The 20174-nt window shown below is 32.4% G+C and overlaps 1 protein-coding gene across 14 annotated transcripts in view; it reads left to right on the plus strand.

Moving 5' to 3' along the window:
- LOC132728564 (myosin heavy chain, non-muscle-like) overlaps positions 1–20174 on the plus strand; it is a 76126-nt gene that overhangs the window by 21242 nt on the left and 34710 nt on the right. For 4 of the 14 annotated variants that reach the window (XM_060714223.1, XM_060714222.1, XM_060714208.1 and 1 more), the window contains exons 4-14: positions 192–306; positions 3775–3792; positions 5918–5935; positions 8856–8948; positions 9920–9983; positions 10584–10682; positions 11164–11307; positions 11791–11886; positions 12504–12622; positions 14917–15069; positions 17284–17316. In XM_060714223.1, the coding sequence (XP_060570206.1) occupies positions 192–306; positions 3775–3792; positions 5918–5935; positions 8856–8948; positions 9920–9983; positions 10584–10682; positions 11164–11307; positions 11791–11886; positions 12504–12622; positions 14917–15069; positions 17284–17316 (952 nt within the window). Of the gene's footprint in view, positions 1–191; positions 307–1695; positions 1714–3774; positions 3793–5917; positions 5936–8855; positions 8949–9919; positions 9984–10583; positions 10683–11163; positions 11308–11790; positions 11887–12503; positions 12623–14916; positions 15070–17283; positions 17317–20174 lie in introns of all 14 variants that reach the window. The other 10 variants (XM_060714213.1, XM_060714215.1, XM_060714210.1 and 7 more) reach the window with 7 other exon arrangements.

A 20174-nucleotide genomic window follows, 5' to 3' on the forward strand; every position in this document is an offset into this window, starting at 1 on the left:
GTGTTACTATTAGTAACTTTATATCACATATATCTAGTATCTTATCTAAATAGCACTTTTGTGGGGAAAATTTAAGTGAAAGGAGCAAATTATATATTTGCTTTGTGAGCAAATCATAAACTGCATAATCTGGACATTTGTTGTTTGCTTTACAAATATGTGCTGATTGGTTTAATTTTTTCGTATTTCAGAGGTGAATCTGGTGCCGGTAAAACTGAGAATACAAAGAAAGTCATCCAATATCTTGCTTTTGTAGCGGCCTCATCACGCACCCAGCGTACCTCTGTCTCTAATGTTCATATTCAGGTATGTATTTGGGCCCGGTGTAAATTATCAGTCACAGAAAATATCACTGTCATCATCATCTGCTCACTAGATGTTTGGCTGCGGTTGCTGGTCTTGTTTTGTGACATATATACTATTCTTAACTCAGTATGTTATTGTTCAGTGCTGGCAACTGCAAGACATATAAGGGAGAGGGCATTCTATGTCAGTAGATAATACTTTTACAGGCATTCTATGTGTTGAAATACTTTCAGCTTGAGTTATTAAATGTTATAGGCTAGAATGCATAGATTTTCTTTCACTTTTTTGCTTCATCAAAACAAGAGGTTCAGCATTGGATGGTCCTTTGTTGTAAAATAATCTGCCTTTTGCAAGTTCAGCATTGTATAAAAGTGGTGACATTGGACAATTCATTGCCCTCTTGTTTTAAATGATGGAAAAAAGATTTTGTTAAAAAGCTGCTAGTGATGTTTTAAAACTGGATAGTGGTAAGTTAAGTCCAGTTTAGAATTTTGCTTCATAGACTAGGACAGTGTCTAGATATAAAAATATGATTTTAAACTGATTAAGTTATGTTTGAAGAAGGCAATTGATTTTGAAAATAAGACTTTCTCTACAACACCTTTAAAGAATATATAAAACTTCCTAGGGTGCATCATAATCAAGTTGAACTAAAACTTATTAGATGATATAGCGTGTTTGGTGGGAAATGGTTATAACTCATATGGCATGAAGAAGCTGTATCAGTTTCGCGCCAAGCCATAAAGAAGCTATGACAGTTTCACGCCAAGCCTACGATTTGTACATATCAAAAGCATTAAAAGACTTTGAACTTTGTAAAGTTTAGTCGTTTATACTTTTGTGTGTAAATGTTCTAGGGTTTCGATAACAGAAGTCATATCATGGTATGTACGACACTTTAAGTTCTCGTACTTTCTGTGTGAGACAGAGTTGTGGTTGCAAGAATTCTTGTTGCCTGTTGTATTTAATCTTGCTTTCGTTATATGTTAAAAAAAGTTATAAAAGTTGTTGATGAATATCAAGCGAAACAAATTTTGCATGATGATTATTTATTTATCTTTAGAAAAAAACTTTTGATTTTCTGTTTGAGACATGCTGGAGTATTGTAATATCATATAGATTAGTGGAATTAAGCAAGAAGCATAGTTTATTTCACTTGCAGATTTTTTGTTACGCCTTGCATATTCATCAATGTTTAAGATTTCATCAGAATTTATATATATATTAGTACAATGTTTAATCAGAATGAAGATTTTGATTTTACAGTTTTTCACTTCTGTTTTTTTTTTTCCATTAAGCACTGTTATAATTTTAGAAAGTTGACCAGTATCCTAATAAAGTGTTTCTGATCTTTCTAATTCATTACTTGGATTTTTCTAATTTTTTAAGGACGACAAATTTTCAAGAGTAAGAACGCTGTTAAAGATATCCATTATAGTACACAAAACCCCCATTAACACTATCACTAAATGCCCTCTACATATAAAATTGTTTTGTACACAGAGAATATGTCTATTCTCTCATAGTTAAAATATATTCTATCTTTCCTAGTGACCCATCATCTCCCAAACATCTGTATTTCCTCTTTTAGTCATTGACTTATGGTCATGACTTCAAAATTTCTTCCCTGTTACCATATAGCCCATGGAACCTTTAAATAAATGTTATATAATCAAATTTCTAATAACATGCAAGTTGTTACTTCCAAAAAAATTTCATAATGATAATTTTGGATATTTTAGTCACCTACGCCATTAAAGCTAGTAAGTACGCGCATGTAAAGATTTTAGACAAGTCTCCCGACTTCATCAATATTGAATGATTTTCACGCAGTTTATTGATTTCGAAAATGTCTTGTGTTTTTTTTATTATTCTAGTTGAAAATCTTACATTAGTTCTGCAATTATAAAAGTAGCGATAACATGTAGAAATGATATTTACAAAACTAACATAATATTTTTTTCAGTTTTTTTTATTTTTCATGATTTAGTTTAATGGATAACCAATCACTAGCTCCAATATATATAAAATTATATTAAGGGCTATTGTCTTTACACTTAACTCTCACATTTTGATTTTTTAATAAGAAAATTGTTTGCAGTAGAATATTTTAACGTCACGACTGAAAGTGGTGGGGTTTTTTTTATCGACCAGTTAAGCTGGAAAGTTGCCATATAACCTTTACCATATATAAGCCGACCAAAAAAAAAAACCTTGCCAATATTGTGTTGTTATTCATTTTCTCGGTAATGCCATATTTCAATATTAAGGATAGAAATAATTGATTATGATGTCTCCTCTGGCAGCTTTTTGTTGACCAAGTTTAGATTTCAACAGTAAAATTGTATACCTTATAAAGCGAACAGGTGTCATGGTGTTGTTGAGTTTTCTTGTTTAAAGTTGTACAGTTGACCTAGCATTTGCAAAAAATTTGAAAATGACAAAATTCATGAAATATTTTCACAAAGATGTTATAATAACTTAAACTTGGATGATTACCAAACAAAATTTACAGGTTTTTCAGTATTTTTATGAAGCCAAGAGTTGATTCTGTTACTTTTAGTCTTCAGTTAAAAAATATGTCTTACACTAGCCAAATCTTCATAAAAAATGTTCATAATGTGTAATTATGTAATAAAAAGCTGTTAACCAAATTTGGTTTTAATTTATGATTTTAAGATTGCATGTTTAGCTAAGCTAAGAAAAGAAAGCATGATAAATATAAAAGACCTTATACAAAACTGGAATTGTATATATCAAAATTTCTAATAGTAATATTTTTATTGGGCCCAATTTTTGGCCATTTGTTTCAGGCAAAGTGCCTTCCGTGACTAGTGAAAAGTGACTAGTGAAAAGAAATAATTAAATAAAAAAAAAAAATCTGGATAGAAATATATGCCATTATTTTTATGAACCCCTGAAAAACATACAAGGGTAGATAATAAATAATTTGTCTTTCTAACCTACTTGTATTATCTCAAAGATCCTGCATTTTTATTGGAGGATAATTTTGATTGTTAGTATTTTTAATGACCCATAACCTTTGTATGGGGTCAAGGTTATCTAGACATAAAAATAAAAGTGAAAGCATTGTCAGGGAGCTTACATCAGTTTTGTTGATATTCTTGTTTGCACAAGACCAAAGCAGATCTAAGATGACGTATGGGGTCTTTTTTCTGTTGTGGCTAAAAATTTAGTGGCAAATAATGTTTGGCTTATTCTTGATGTGTTGGTGGCTAAAAAGACGCCAGTTGCATGTAAACAGGGTAATTTTACGTTACATGATCTTCACTGTGCAATGATATATAAATGTTTTAAAGTAGCACAGTTGTTTTGTTTTTTAAATGTATACAATTTTGTAGTTTACTGTCATAAAGGTAACTGGCGTCGTTTTGCCCAGCACATCACATATTTGTGTATGTTGTGATAAAATGTACTTTAATGTTGTCAATGAATCTTTGATTGTAGCAAAACACGTTTACTTTTGTGAGTACCGACAGTTGATAAAAATGCATGACAGAACATAAATGCACAATTTATACAAAATTATATCTTGTTTTTTATTGGTATTTTATATGAGTTCTTTATTAAGAAACACTCTTTTTTTCACAAACTCCCCCCTTTTATGCTAATGCTATTTACCAGTTTCCATATTGTTCTTAACATACCCTGGTAATCTAATGCAAGTATTTCTTTATTTTAGTTCATAGCACTGTTATAATGTGTTTGTTCTTTTTTACTCGACTCTGTGTCATCGAGGGGGGTGGGGTGGACTATTTGTCCTAAAACTTCCATGTATTAGTCAGTATGTTTAGTTTATTTTAGGTGTGCATAAACTTTTCTTTTCTTTAGAATGTTTTTGTGTCTGTCTTGTATTTCTTTTTTTTTCAGTAATAGCTTTTATCATTATTACAATATAGTAAAGTGGAAAGGTTACCTTTTGAATATTTGTTTAAAAAGAAGTCAGCAGTTTAATCTGTACAAAGGAAATGGTCTTTTGAATATAGGCAGGAAAGTATTTGAAATGACAAACTTTTTCAACAACATATTTCAAGGTTTCTTAGGTGGCTAGAAGTGCATGCTTGCTGTATAAGATGTAGTGCATTTTTGATATTATTTAAGTATATAGCATCATGTAGATTTAAATAAGCAATGCTTGAGGATAGCTTTTTCAGTAGCCCAAATCATTCTCACAATCATCATCATTTGTTTGGATATTGTTTTGTATAATTATTGTCAATCAGAGAAATTGCATCCACTATTTTTGATATCGATACATTTTTTTTTCTGTGTTGTAATTTCTTATTTAAATCATGCACTTTGTCAGAGCATGTAATATATAAATTGCAATTCAGGGTTTTCCCTCAGACTTTCAGAGAGGGGGTCCAAAGGCCTCCCAACCCCACCTTGTTAAAAATCTTTTAAGAGTCCATTGAAGTCCTCATATCAAAAGGGGTTTCAATGTCAAAGAATTGAAGGGACAGCAGTATAGAGTGATTAGACTACAAGGACGTGAAAGCTGGCCTGACTTGATACTGGTCATATGGTGGCATAGGCAAGTCACTCAGAGATGTAATTTTAATGTCTGTTTCAAAAAGTATTTAACACTAGTCTTGTCACAGATTACAACAATAAGTTTTGTCAATCTTTGTCAATCAGTAGAAAGCAAAAAAGTTTTGGATCTTTTATTAATTCTAAAGAACTTTATAGATGAACAGAAAAGAATATTTCTCACACAGCTCTGCTGCAAGTGTCTGCATTTGCATTCATTTCAATATTATTTTTGAAAACATCTTGTTTCAATAACTCTCAAAAAAAATAAGATTTAGAAACTAAGGGAAAATAAAACAGATGTGGGTGCATTTCTCTGTATTGAATATTTGAAGAAAATAAAAGCAGAATAATTTCAAAGGAATAATTTTCAAATTCAAAAGATGGATATTAAGTATTGATTCGAAATTTTAACTAAATTGTAAAAACAAATTGTAATAAAGTTCAAGCTGTAGTTCAGTAGAGATGTAAATGAAAGTATTTTTAGTACTGTAGAATCATTTCTGTAGTTTTGTAAACATAAGTTTCTATATTTGAATGAAAACAGAAAAAAGAAAACATGGCATGTGATAATTTTGTTGTCTCCAAGACAAACAGTGTTTGAAATAATATAGAATATGTGCATTTAGGATAAGGCAGAATTTTCATTTTAACATTTGGTTAGCTTTAAATTGAAAAAAAAAAATCAAAGACATCAAGTTAAATGGTACTTAAATTATAAAGTAACAAAGTAGTCATGTACTCTGTTTTATCAATTGAACAAGTCCGCTATGAGTTGCTTATCGATAATTGTGCTGTAAATGTGTTAATTAAAATGGTTTATACGTCTGTGACTTGAATTGTCATAATCTGTGTAAAGAAAATATCACTGTGACGCCTTTACCTTTACAGTGACAATAAAAGTTTCACATAATTTTACTGAATTTTTCACGACCTCTATTTCAAACACTGTTGTCAAGGGGACAGATATATTGTGTCCCAAGCATGTACTTTGTCTAATCAGACTCTCTCATTTTCTTTCCTTGCTATGGGGAAATGTCACCGTTGTTGTGTATTATAGAACAGAGAGATCAACCTTGTAAGTATACACAGAGACAAACAACCTCCTTCATACAAATCAGTCAGGACAGCGTTTTTGTTACTAAAAGAATTTTACATTTTTCATGGTTTGCTATTATAGCTCGTCAGAGCTGAGGTAGCAAAGAGATTTTATGGACAGGGTGGATGGTGTAATGTCTGTCTTCGAGTGTCTTATGCAAGTTCACTTGTCTGAAATTATTGGCCAGATAAGTTCGAATATGTGAATAACATTACTGCTCTGATCGAAGTACATGTATAGTCATCATCATCGTCTTGACCCATTTTAGCGGAGTTAAGGACAAAAACAACACACTTAAACACCTCATAAATTGATAAATCAGTCATCACCAAACTTGGTGGAGTATTCCCATTGAAAAAAAGTATTATTATAAATTACCAATTGTTGAAAAGCATATAAAAAGCAAATTGGAAATTTAAATGCAGGAATATTAGGCAGATTTTCTCGATATGCATGTACATTTACTGTCATATGCATACTTATACTAATGATTTGAGGAAGTCATAGTTACAGAAGTATAGTACATAGAACTGTTATCAGTATACAAATGTAATGAAGCAAGTTAAGATGATGGGGTTGTCACACTAAATCAGTATAAAATGTGAAAATCATGACTTAATTTGCCTGCAAGGTAATTGTAATAGATTTTTGAGGATATTTTTTGGGCAATTTTTGGGGGGAAACTTAGTACTATCTCATTACATATCAAATGATCGTCCTTGTTAGTGATACACAAAAACTTATTCTTTAGCCATTAGATGTAAAATAATGTCTAGACGGCCTGAATAGGGACTCAACTACATGCATGTATGACCTTAACCCTTACCGTACGAATTTACACTGCTTTCAGTTTGGAACAGTCTGTTAAAGTATTTCAATATCAAAAGTACTAGAATTGAGCTACCAATGGTATAGAGGCTGGTAGACTGACCTGGCTCTTTACTGGTTGCAATGGCTTATTTCTTTCAGTTCCAGCAGGTTATAAAGTGTTGGTTATAATGTTATTGTGTATCCCAAGGTTATTGTATAATCCTGACCCTAATATTATTAGGATGACATAGCACAAAATATTTATTCTGGTGAGCAATTATAGGGACCTCATGGCCTGTTTATGCAAGACAAAGTTTATTCAAGTTTTCTCTGATATGAAGACATTCTACATTATCAACTGGCCAACATTGAAATTGATAATTAAATATATTACAAAGATATGTGATATTTGTAGGGGTTGAGTGTTGTTTATAGAAGATACTGGTAAACATGTTAATAGTTTTTTTTTGCAATTTTTAGAAACCCTGACAAACTTTTTATGAACACTCGAAAATTGATTCATCAATGTGAATGAGATTAAAGATTAATAATAAAGTTGGCTGTAAGCAGAAATAGGATGAAAACACTGTCTTGTACATTAGTGATATGTTGATTTATGTTATTTATTAAATGTGTGTTGTTTGAAGGTTGTAAATATTTATAGATATATCTTTGGATACGAAACAGGTAGTAACAGGTATATTTTGTTGATAATCATTCTGTATAAACAATTACGTACACAATTTAGTCAGGTATGTCATACAGAAAAACCTCATTCTGTACAGATGTCAATGAAACAATATGTAGGCTTGCACTTTAACAGTATTTGGCTTATTGCTTGCACATAACTGAGATGTGAATGAACGAAACATTTGTTTGTACATGTAATGATGTAACATGTCAAGAAGAAGTTTTCCCCTCTCGAAAGTTTTGCAAATTAATTTCGCAATATTTATTGAGACATTTTCACTCCCCCCGCCCCTACCCTCCCAACAACCTCTGTATTTATGACCCCCTCCTCACTCCCCCCTCCCAATGAACCACAATATACACACTGTTTATGATATTCCATTATGCATTCTTTCAATTTCACCATCAATAATTTAGTTTAATGTACTGGGCATATCTGCTAAAATTTATTTTATTAGTGTGTTGTTACATTATGCATGGATGAATCTGCTGAAAAATTCTTGGAACCAACACATGATCTTTCTGCATACTAAATTTTCTAAAGAAAGGCACAGGCAAAAACTATATTATACTATATTTCAACATCAACTATGAGAATTTATGCCCTATATAATATTATGATGACCCAGCACTGTGAGTTCGATTTCCTTCAATGGATTTTGTAATTCTTTCATGTAGAAAAGCCATTTAGCAAGCTCACGTTACTTAAACCCAACCCCATGGAACATTCTCCTTCTCCCCCTTCTCCCCCTCCTCACCCCATCTCTTTAAAAAAAAAAATTGCATTAATGAATAGTTTCAGAGTTACCAAATAATTTTAAAAATTGATATTTTGTGAAAGGTCTATATTACTTGGTTTAGTGCTAGTGAACTTGACAGGCATAAATTTTAGGGCAGGATTTAGATTTCATGGAGAGGAATTGCTGCTGTTGCATTGGTTGTTAACGAAAATAGGGTCTTTCATTATTAAATCTATAGAATGAAATTTTTTAACATATTTGAAAAGAAAACAAACATTTTTCCTATCTCAATTATGTGCAAGCAACCTTTTTACTAATGAATATGTTACAAAATATTTGTAGTAATACAATTTTATTGACTTCCTTTGCACTTTTCTTTCCTTTCTCGGGTGAAATTTGGCATATTATTTATTTTTTTACCTTTAAATACACAGTAGTACAAGTAACTTTAGTCCTCAGTAAACTTAATTAATTTTAATTTACGTGTCTGATTTGAACTATGCCACCCAATATTTACACAGATATTTTAATGACTATGATTGTGTTGTTGTGTTGTGTGTGGTGTTGGCATGGTTGTGTTGTAATTTTGTCATGTGTGTAGTACACGATACATTGTGTAAGGTCATGTTTTCACATTGTGTTGTCTATACATTATACAGGGAGAACTCGAGAATCAGCTATTACAGGCCAACCCGATCTTGGAAGCTTTCGGTAATGCTAAAACTATCAAGAATGACAACTCTTCAAGATTTGTAAGTATTTTCTAACATCTGTTCTAACTTTAAAAAGTATGATTTGAAATGTTTCAATTGAGAACGATGAAAAAAATATATTAATACATGTACTGTTGATATTTTTATACTGTCAAAATACCTCTGAATTCACTGCTGCAAAATACTACACACATAGTGGATTGTGTGCAAAACACTTGAGATGCTTAATGACAATTCTCAATATTGTCGTGCATTCTTGACATTCCTGGCGGAGGAAATGACAATTGAGTGTAAAAAATCTCTATTAGATTTTTTGTTGTTTTTTTCAAGTGTCAATACAATAGGAGATCAGGCTATGTAACATTCGGTGATACGAATTCAGTTTACATTGTTGCTATACCATTGTTTTATCTAGATAATGATGTAATTAGTAAAATTGTCTGTATATTGTGTATGTATTGTAAAGTATTCACTGGTAACATGTTTCATCTATACAGGTGTGTTATACGTCATCACACACACATGACTGTCATTATACCTGACTCAATTGATCACTAGTTTTTATGTGAAAACATTCTTCATGATTAGGTTTACAAATATGTATTGTTTTTTCTTGGTCATTTAAGTTTGCAGTGGTTTTTGAAAGACGAAATTAATAAAAAACAAATTTAGCTTATAAATCGACATGATGTCACATCAAAAATACTGAGCCATTTTCACTTGTTATTGTATTGATTTACTCAGGGAAATATACATAAACACATACAATATCGTCACATATATCAACATGTATATAAACACACACAAAATGCAACAAAAATGATAATTAAATTAAGAAGTATGTTTTATGTTACTCTAGGATTGCCCATTAAGCTAAAAGCTTATTTCCAATGGGATGCAATAATTATGTTTACATTCTGTAACGATAATTCAAATGAAAAGTAAAATTGTACTAAATACATGTATGTATTAAAAATATACTTATATATGCTTTCATTTGTCAATTTCAGGGTAAATTCATCCGAATCAATTTTGACACATCTGGTTATATATCTGGGGCCAATATAGAAACATGTATCCTTTTGACTGGGATAATAATCTTCGAAATGCTGGTTTGACTCCCAGGCAATGCAAATTTTCTCTGTTATAATTGATCTTTGACATTAAGTTAAATGGTCATTTGTCTCAGAATGCTTGTGGGATAAGTAGTCATAGATATTGCAATTTCTGGCCAGTTATCTAGGAAAACTGGTAAGGTGGACCGACTACTGATATGAGACCAAAAAATGCGTTAAATCGGTGTTACAGAACTCATTATTGCTCAACATCACACAATTTTACCCACTGATAAGCCATTTACCAATATTTGATGATAAAAATGTTGTTGATGGTGGTATATATGGACTTTAGTATCACTCAGGTGTCATTTTCTTCCATCATTTTCCCACTGACTTAGTTTTAAATATTAATAAAAAAAGTCAAAGATGTTACTGTCAAAGTTGTAAAATTGAATACAAAATATTCCTAATAGAGTAACAGTCTGTTGATAAACATATAATATTGACATTTTAAGCATAATTTTTTGTAAAGTTTCGTGTCATTTCATATTTAAAACATGATAAGAAGTAAGTGTATGATTTGATTATAGTGCACAATTCTTTAACTGTGTGTAAGATTTACTAGAGAAGTCTCGAGCTATAAGACAGACAGACCAGGAAAGATGTTTCCACATTTTCTACCAATTCCTTCAGGGGGCCACACCTGCTCAGAGAAGTATATTTTCTCCAATGCTATTAAAAAGTTTTAAGTTTGTGTAAAGTGCTGTTGCAAAGCAATTCTAATGAATGTCTAGTAATAATAATGATAATTCAGTGTTTAAACATAAGGGCTTAAAAAGTGTCAGTTTATTTTGTACTTTTGTTTACCACTTTTATAGCAAAGTTGTTACAAACTTGTAAAGGTAAAGGTGGTTTTAATATGACTTTCTGTAAGAAATCTGTAAATTTATTTTAAGTTGACATATAAAATTGTTCTTTTTGTTGTTAATATTGCATTAGAATCTTGACTTATACAAAAGTTTTTGAGCATTTAAGAACAATGAAGGAAAAGTCAGCATTAGGTAGACTATAAGCAAGTTTTTGAAGATTCTAGCCTTTGTTTCAAATTAAAATTCTGGTGATAATGTAAATCTGGTTTTGATTCTTGTAAACTTTTGTAATGATATCGGTATTGATATATAGTGTATGTTTTACAGAGGAGTTTTTGCTGGATGATATTGGCAATTATAGATACTTGACCAAGGGCCACATGGCAGTGGCTGGAGTTGATGATGCAGCAGAATTCCGCTTTACTATTGAGGCCATGAACATTATGGGAATTAATCCAGAAGAACAATCAGGTAAAAACTGTTGTGGAGTAGTCTGTAACTTACGATACATGTTAATTAAATTATAAGGATAGCTGACTAAGCTTTTTGCACTTTCCTTGCCTTTGACATGACTATTTGGTTGAAAAACCCTATAATAGACATGTAAAAGCCATTTTCTTTAAATTCTTGGTAGATATCTTGGACTTTACTATAAACTGATATTTCACACACAAATTACAAAAATAGAGAGCTTTACCTTGCGTTTCTTTCTTCAAAGATACAAATTTCTTTTGCCATTAATGTACTTATGCCTTTTACTTGAACACACTACTGTCAACATACTCAATGACTTATACATGTACAGTATGTAACAGCCTAGAGTACTGTTTTAAACTTATATTTGACAATTTATGTTTTTATGCTGTACTTAATTTTTGAAAAATAGTTTTAGATCTGTATAATTATGTTTTTATTGTTCATCAGTAATCTAATGAAATACTGTTTTGTTTACAGCTCTACTAAGAGTGATGTCATCTGTGCTGCTTTTTGGCAACATGAAGTTCCAACAGGACAGGAAATCTGACCAGGCTACCCTTCCAGATAATACAGGTATGGTTTAAGATGACAAAAGGAATACGGTCACAATAGACTTACTCCAGAATAAAGAATATTTTGGGTTTTTCAAAGTTAATCTGGAGGTACAAACAAACTTTTACAGTGTTACAGCCTCGAAAAAACTTGCATCAGGTACTGCACTGTGAAACTGTAACAGTAAAAGTTTGTTTTTACTGGGATATTAGCATGGAAAAACCGGATACTGAATTTTATTAAACTTTGACATGTACTAAATGTATGTATGTTGATAGAAAAATGTTCTATGAAATTAAAGCTTTAAAGCTTTTTGTTTCTGTTCTGATAATTGAATTGTAGAATTTAATTGACAATACTTGTGAATTCATTTGATTTTGTGGGCATGAAATTTGGTGGTTTGTTGCAAAGGATATTTTCAGGGCTTCTGAAATTGGTGGATTGTCTCTTTTTCCAAAAAAGTGAAATGCAAATAATCTAGTGCAAAGTAATCTTGTAGCAGACTAATGAAGATTCACTTGATCTTAAATTCATGGTTTGACCTATTCTAGAAATCTACAAAAATAAGTGCTCCATGAATAATAACATTGCAGTGTTAACTGTTTCACCATTTACACCACTAATGCTTTATGTTTCAGTGGCACAGAAGGCTTGCCATTTGTTAGGGCTTCCAGTAACTGCAGTTACACAAGCATTCCTTCGTCCCAGAATCAAGGTTGGCAGGGACTTTGTAACCAAGGCTCAAACCAAGGAACAGGTGTGGTTTTCCAAAATATTTCGTGTATACTTTCTATACAAGACTGTTGAAAAGAAGTTTTTTTCAGATGACATTTACATATGAAAATCAATAAAGAAGACTAGTAAATGATATAAGACAACTTTGTGCACTGCTTGTTGCCTTTGAACCTTTTATAAAACCATGAGCTTGTTTGATTATTCAAATGACTAAATGATTATTATTAGCTCACCTGAGCATGCTCAGGGTGAGCTTTTAGGATCGATGATTGTCCGTCGTCCGTCCGTCCGTCGTCAGTCCGTCGTCCGTTCACATTTAGTTGTTAACACTCTAGCGGTCGCATTTTTGCCTCAATCATCATCAAACTTGGTCAGGATGCTTATCTAGTTGATAGCTCGGATGAGTTCGAACATGGGTCATCTCGGATGAGAAACTAGGTCACAAGAGCTAAAAATAGAAAAACCTTGTTAACACTCTAGAGGTCACATTTTTGCCTCAATCATCATCAAACTTGGTCAGGATGCTTATCTAGTTGATAGCTCGGATGAGTTCGAACATGGGTCATCTCGGATGAAAAAGTAGGTCACAGGAGCTAAAAATAGAAAAACCTTGTTAACACTCTAGCGGTCACATTTTTGCATCAGTCATCATCAAACTTGGTCAAGATGCTTGTCTAGGTGAAAGCTCGGATGAGTTCGAACATGGGTCATCTCGGATGAAAAACTAGGTCACCGGAGCTAAAAATAGAAAAACCATGTTAACACTCTAGAGGTCACAATTTTGCCTCAATCATCATCAAACTTGGTCAGGATGCTTATCTAGTTGATAGCTCGGATGAGTTCAAACATGGGTCATCTCGGATGAAAAAGTAGGTCACTGGAGCTAAAAATAGAAAAACCTTGTTAACACTCTAGCGGTCACATTTTTGCATCAATCATCATCAAACTTGGTCAAGATGCTTGTCTAGGTGATAGCTTGGATGAGTTCGAACATGGGTCATCTCGGATGAAGAACTAGGTCACCGGAGCTAAAAATAGAAAAACCATGTTAACACTCTAGAGGTCACATTTTTGCCTCAATCATCATCAAACTTGGTCAGGATGTTTGTCTAGGTGATAGCTCGGATGAGTTTGAACATGGGTCATCTCGGATGAAAAAGTAGGTCATCGGAGCTAAAAATAGAAAAACCTTGTTAACACTCTAGCGGTCACATTTTTGCATCAATCATCATCAAACTTGATCAAGATGCTTGTCTAGTCGATAGCTCGGATGAGTTCGAACACGGGTCATCTCGGATGAAAAACTAGGTCACAGGAGCTAAAAATAGAAAAACCTTGTTAACACTCTAGTGGTCACAATTTTGACTCAATTGTCATCAAACTTGGTCAGGAAACTTGTCTATGTCATTGCTGGGAATAAATCGAACATGGGTCATCTCGGATGAAAAACTAGGTCACAGGAGCTAAAAATAGAAAAATCATGTTAACACTCTAGTGGCTACTGTTGTGATCCAAATATTCTGTTAATTGGTCTGAAAGTTTGTTTTGATGATTTCTAAGTCAAGATCGAACATGGGTCATCTTGGATGAAAAACTAGGTCACACCGCCCAAATATGGAAAAACCTTGTTAACATTATAGTGGTCACATTTTCGACTCAATTATCATCAAACTTGGTCAGGATGCTTGTCTAGGTAATTGCTTGGATGAGTTCGAAATCGCATGTGAAACTAGGTCACCGGAGCAAAAAATAGAAAAATCTTGTTAACACTCTAGTTGCTTCTGTTTTGATCCAAGTATCCTGGAAATTGGTCTGAAAGTTTGTTTTGATGATTTCTAGGTCAAGTTTGAATATGTGTCACCTGGGTAAAAAACTAGGTCGCACTGTTCAAATATGGATAATCCTTGTTAACACTGTAGTGGTCACATTTTTGACTCACCTGTCATGAGACTTGGTCAGAATGCTTTTCTAGGTAATTGTTTGGATGAGTTTGATTAGTCAGGTGAGCGATCTAGGGCCATCATAGCCCTCTTGTTTTAAAGAAAAAGTCAACTTGTATAATTTGTCTTTTGACCCTTTGTGGAATGGGCCTGCCAAGCTTTAAACTTGGAGAAGTCCATTAAAAGTTATAGGGATTTCAATATCAAAATAGAAAAAGCTACCAACAGAAATGAGCTTTGTCAGAATGCACAGCTGTGCAGCCTGGCCAGACTTTATAGATACTGGTGACAAAGGCTGTTCACTTTTCTGAAATTCCAGCACAGATAAAGGGTAAATTAAGAACATACTATGTAATAAAATGACTTAACATTTCAGGTGGAGTTTGCTGTTGAGGCTATTTCCAAGGCTTGTTATGAACGTATGTTTAAATGGTTGGTTACAAGGATCAATAAATCTCTCGACAGAACAAAGAGGCAAGGGGCCTCATTCATTGGTATCCTAGATATAGCTGGATTTGAAATCTTCAAAGTAAGTGAATAAAAATTGTGTTCTTATATTTTATTATTTTAGTGGATAATTGTGTTATTGGGGAGAGAAATGTCATTTACACAGCTGTTAAATTATAGTGAGTTGACTTTGGAGAAGATCATTGCAGATTAATTTTGTTTTTCTAACTACATCAGATTATTTGTTGGTAACTATAGTATTTTTACATAAAATTGAAAATAATTGTTTTCATTTGCTTTTTAAGTTTTATGAATGATGTCTAAAAAGTACTGATGAAAATTTTTCTTGATATTTTGTTAAAAACCCTAGTTAAGAGTGGAAAGTTTATAACCCTTTGCTGCATAACTGGCTTCTTAGGAAAACCCAGCTTTCACAAGAGTGAGTTTGAAGTTTAAGCTTTTTTGAAGATAACTCTTACACTGCTATATTCATATGATAAGTGACTTGGTCCGCTTTGAACAAGTGCTTGCCATTCATTTAAGGAGTTTCAATATCAAAATAACCAAGTTTGAGCAGTCAGCAGCAAAGACTTTCAGTCTGACTTGACTTAACTGGTGGCAAAGGCAGTAGATATAATCATCATTGCTGTTGGCATTCAGAGAGATAAATAAATATTTTGATAACTACAATATCTATTGAATTTACAGTTGTTTTTGCATTGCAAGAATGAAAATATTATAAATGCTTGTATACACCTTGGCTCCACAATTATTTTACAAGCAACATTTTCTGCATGCCCCCTAAGCTTAGATTTTTTTACCCATCCATTTGCAATCCATGGTAATTTACTATTAAAATATCAAAATTTGAAAAATTCCAACACTTGTCAATTTATTTTTTAATGACATGATTAATAAATAGTGACAAATTAATTCTGATGATCATAATGATATGACCTTTGTTAAATTTAAGATGAATTACTGTCATTCTGAAACGATAATCTGCAAATGTTACATTGATAGTCTGTGTGAGATAAAATCGCTGAGTTTTAATTATGATTAAAAACTAAAGCAATCAGTTTGATGATTGTTGTCAACTAATGAAGGAGGCCAAACTCGTTCGAGGGTTAGGCATATTACAATTAATAATCTGAGTAGGCACTGGGAAGTTCAACTTGTCCGTTTTTGATTACTACATGATATACCTCTAAGCAGACAAATGGATTTGTAGAACCTTATAGTCTATATCTATTTTTTTTAAAGCATGTAACATTAGTTTATATGACATATAAACAGTCTCCTGAATTTCAATCAGATCTCTATTTCTCTCTGCATGTGTGAAGATAATGTTTCGATCAGTCTTCATTTATCTTATTCTATGTAATCTACTTCTTTCAGACTTCAACTGGCAAGGTAACACCTTGACCTGTCACTTTTTTTTACTTGTATAGAGTTTAGCTCTCATTTCATTTGTTTACTCAGCAGCATGACAGTAGCGTCTTCTGTCATATTTCATGTGTCTTATATGTGATAGTGAAAGCTTCAGTGAACAGTTATATATGTGTATATATAATGGCTGCTGCCTATGAGTAGAATATTAGTCTATATGGTTTTGAAAGTTAGTTTTCATATCTAGCTCATAAGAGATCACTGTAATGATGTCAATGCCAACAATTGAGACTCTTAGGTAATGTTAGGTCACAAGTTTGACCAATAATGATAAACTTTGATGTTTGTTGTTTTGGGAAATTTCTCAAGAAAAAATTCAATCTTGAGCCATGGAGGTCAAAAAGATCAGCAGAAAAGTTAAATATTGTACAAATGTGAAAAAAAAACAACAGCAAAAAAACATGTTTTAGGTCAAAAGTGTTTTTTCTTAAACCATTTTAACTGAAAAGCTCTGTAGGGAGTTTAAGCACTAAGTCCTTGAAAGCCCTGTGTCATGAACATATGGCCCTAAAAGGATATTGAAGTTGTTTGATAACTCTTAACTTTAATATGGTTATGATAGGGAATTATATATTTCTTGAAGAATTTGATTCAGTAAAAGAAATGCAACCTAAAAATTCAACGGAAGTGGCATAAGTTCATGATATACGATCATTTATTGTTAGACTAGGAAGGTGCAAGTTTTGTTTTTGAAGTATCAGCTATAGATAATATTGAGGATATTGCATTAGACAGTGCTGTCTAGATGTTTCTATTTGCATGTGAAACACGGATGATGATAAATCTAGTGTGTTTAATCTGATTGTTAGAAGCACATTGTTACATTTACTGTGTCAATTTTTGTTAGGCATGGACATTCCCTTTTGGGTCAATCACGTGTGTATGTGACTATAAGTGTAGTAACAATTCTTCTCATTTACAATTTACCATACTTATAATAAAACAAAAAACGGGAGAGGGGAGAACCCTTAAGGGGAAAAAACACATATATAGTTGAAAATTTATTAATTTACCATAATTATAAAGAAAAAAACACACAAAAAATCAGTAGAATCGAGTCCCCATAAAGGGAATAAAAACAAAAATAAATAGTTGAAAATTGGAAACTCTTTGAGCCTGTTCATGAGAGACAATGGTAAGTGTGACGTCTGACTCTCTCAGGAAAGCACTACTGACTTTAAGTTCAAATCTTATAAGGACCAATGGGGGAAATATTTTTACTTTACCATTTTTATGATTTTTAGTAAATTTTTATATCGTTTCACAGTTAAGAAATTTGTGTTGACAAAATGATTTGGCATTTTTGAGGGGTTGCAAATATTCGTAATTTGACAGAAATGCCAATGGAGTAAATTGAAAATGAGTTGCATTGTTATATTATTTTTTTAAAGTCACAAGACGTATTTCCATTTAAGAAATTTCTTGTTTTTGTTGAGTTACATTTTTATATTTTATTAGTTTATAATTTATGAAGATTGAACTTCAGGACAGTTTGTTATATTTGGGAAAATTTTGTTTCCCAGATGTGAAAAAGTAATAGCAATGATAATAATTCATGAGGGCCTAATAATGTGAGGTTAAGATTTGCTATAAATTAAATTGATAAGAAAATAAATAAAAGTGAAAAAATGCAACATTGACTGTGGTTATAAATGAATTGACAAAAAAAGAAAGAATGTGTGAACAAGGAAATTTTTTTAACTATATTTTAATTAGCTGTAACAAAACAAGTATTCACATATCATCACAGCATAGGACAGAATTAGAGTCCTGAATTTGTCTGCCTAGAAAGCCATATGCTCATAAATGGCATTAAAATCTGGCAGACAAGTGTCTGTCAGATATACAATTATCTATACTTTCACTTTATCTAGTCTTTTTGTTGAAAAGTCCATTGTATCATTCCACATAATAAAAGTTGCTCTAAAACAATGAGTCTTTAAGAAGATTTAATGATAAAAATCACAAATGACGGGTAACACTGCTATTGAAACACAGACAATTGCATGTATCTGCTAACTTGAGAAGCTTGCAGTCTTAATTACAGCTTCACATGCATGTGTAGAAGATGCATGATTCTTGTGTTGTTTAAGACTGTCTTAAACTCTCTTGAACCAAAAGCTTAAAAGATGAACTTTATTTGTATAGGCGGAGATACTATATTTTGTTAAATGATTTTAATTCTTTGAAATCTTTGGTCAGAGCTACTTCAAAATATTGCCTATGTGGTCTGTTTGATACTGTTCAGAAAATTTTGATAAATATTTTATAGGGACTATAGGAGAAAGCAAAAAGAATGTCTCCTTCAGGAATAAAAAGATTAATTTTTAACCAAACATGGCCTTAAGGATACTAGGTTGAAATTTCCTGAAGAAAACCCTATTGTTTACTTGTTTGTTTGGAATCATCTTAAAACTTGTGAATGTAACATTGTTAAAGCTGTGTTCATATAAACCATTTTAATGGGAAAACTGGCTCAAGAACAATTTATATTTGCTCAATTTTACACCGATCGTAAAACTAATTATGTCTCCCCCACCTCGGGGGGAGACATATTGTTTTTGCCCTGTCCGTCTGTAAGCCCGTCCGTCCGTCAGTCCGTCCGTCCATTCTTCGTTTCCGGACGATAACTAGAGTTCCTTTTGACCTACAGCTCTCAAACTTCATAGGATGAATGGTCTTATTGAGCAGATGATCCCTATTGTTTTTGGGGTCAGTAGTTCAAAGGTCAAGGTCACAGTGACCGTTGGTCAATTTCTCGTTTCCGGATGATAACTAGAGTTCCTTTTGACCTACAGCCCTCAAACTTCATAGGATGATTGGTCTTATAGAGCTGATGATCCCTATTGTTTTTGGGGTCAGTAGGTCAAAGGTCAAGGTCACACTGACCGTTGGTCAATTTCTCGTTTCCGGATGATAACTAGAGTTCCTTTAGACCTACAGACCTCAAACTTCATAGGATGATTGGTCTTATTGAGCAGATGATCCCTATTGTTTTTGGGGTCAGTAGTTCAAAGGTCAAGGTCACAGTTATTCTCAGCAGTGGGGGAGACATGCGCTTTTTTACAAAAGCATCCTCTAGTTACTGATCTGTTCTGAATTTTTTGATATAACCTGTTCTCTGTCAAGTGTAACATAAATCTAGGTGAGCATTTTTAGCGATCCTGGTCCTCCTCTAGTTCAAGGTTTTACATGTTACATGTTTTATAAAAGGAACTCCACTGAGGTCCAAAAACCTAAAAGCATAACATTTGAATTTGAATTTCTTACATATATCAGCATTAAAAATATACTCTGCAATAATATAGAAAATCATAATACTGTGCAATTCTTAGTCCCATGTGAGAGAAAAGAGTTACAATGCTTGTCTTGCATAATTAGAATTATTATTCTGAAAAAAACAAAAAACAAAGCGAGCAAATGATCTGAAATTTTGCACGCAAGTTATTGGTATAAACCTTTCATCAAATGGAACATTAATCTCTTAAAGTAATTTCTGGTCCCGTCACGTCAACAAACTTCAGTGGTGTCCTTTTAAAGAAAAATGTTTAAAAGTTTGGCCTTATTAGTTATTTCTATAATAGTATCATTTACTTTCTCATGTAAGACGGAACAATTAAATGTTTTGTATACTTGACATTATACTTAGTTTTAGGTGAGCTAATTTTCTTTCACTTCTTATGTTACCTTTCGTATTGGAAAAATTCTCAAATCTTCAAAACCCAACTTTGAATATAG

Source organism: Ruditapes philippinarum, unplaced genomic scaffold (assembly GCF_026571515.1).
Source record: "Ruditapes philippinarum isolate M1 unplaced genomic scaffold, ASM2657151v2 ctg2779_1_1_1_1, whole genome shotgun sequence".
Lineage (NCBI taxonomy): Eukaryota > Metazoa > Mollusca > Bivalvia > Venerida > Veneridae > Ruditapes > Ruditapes philippinarum.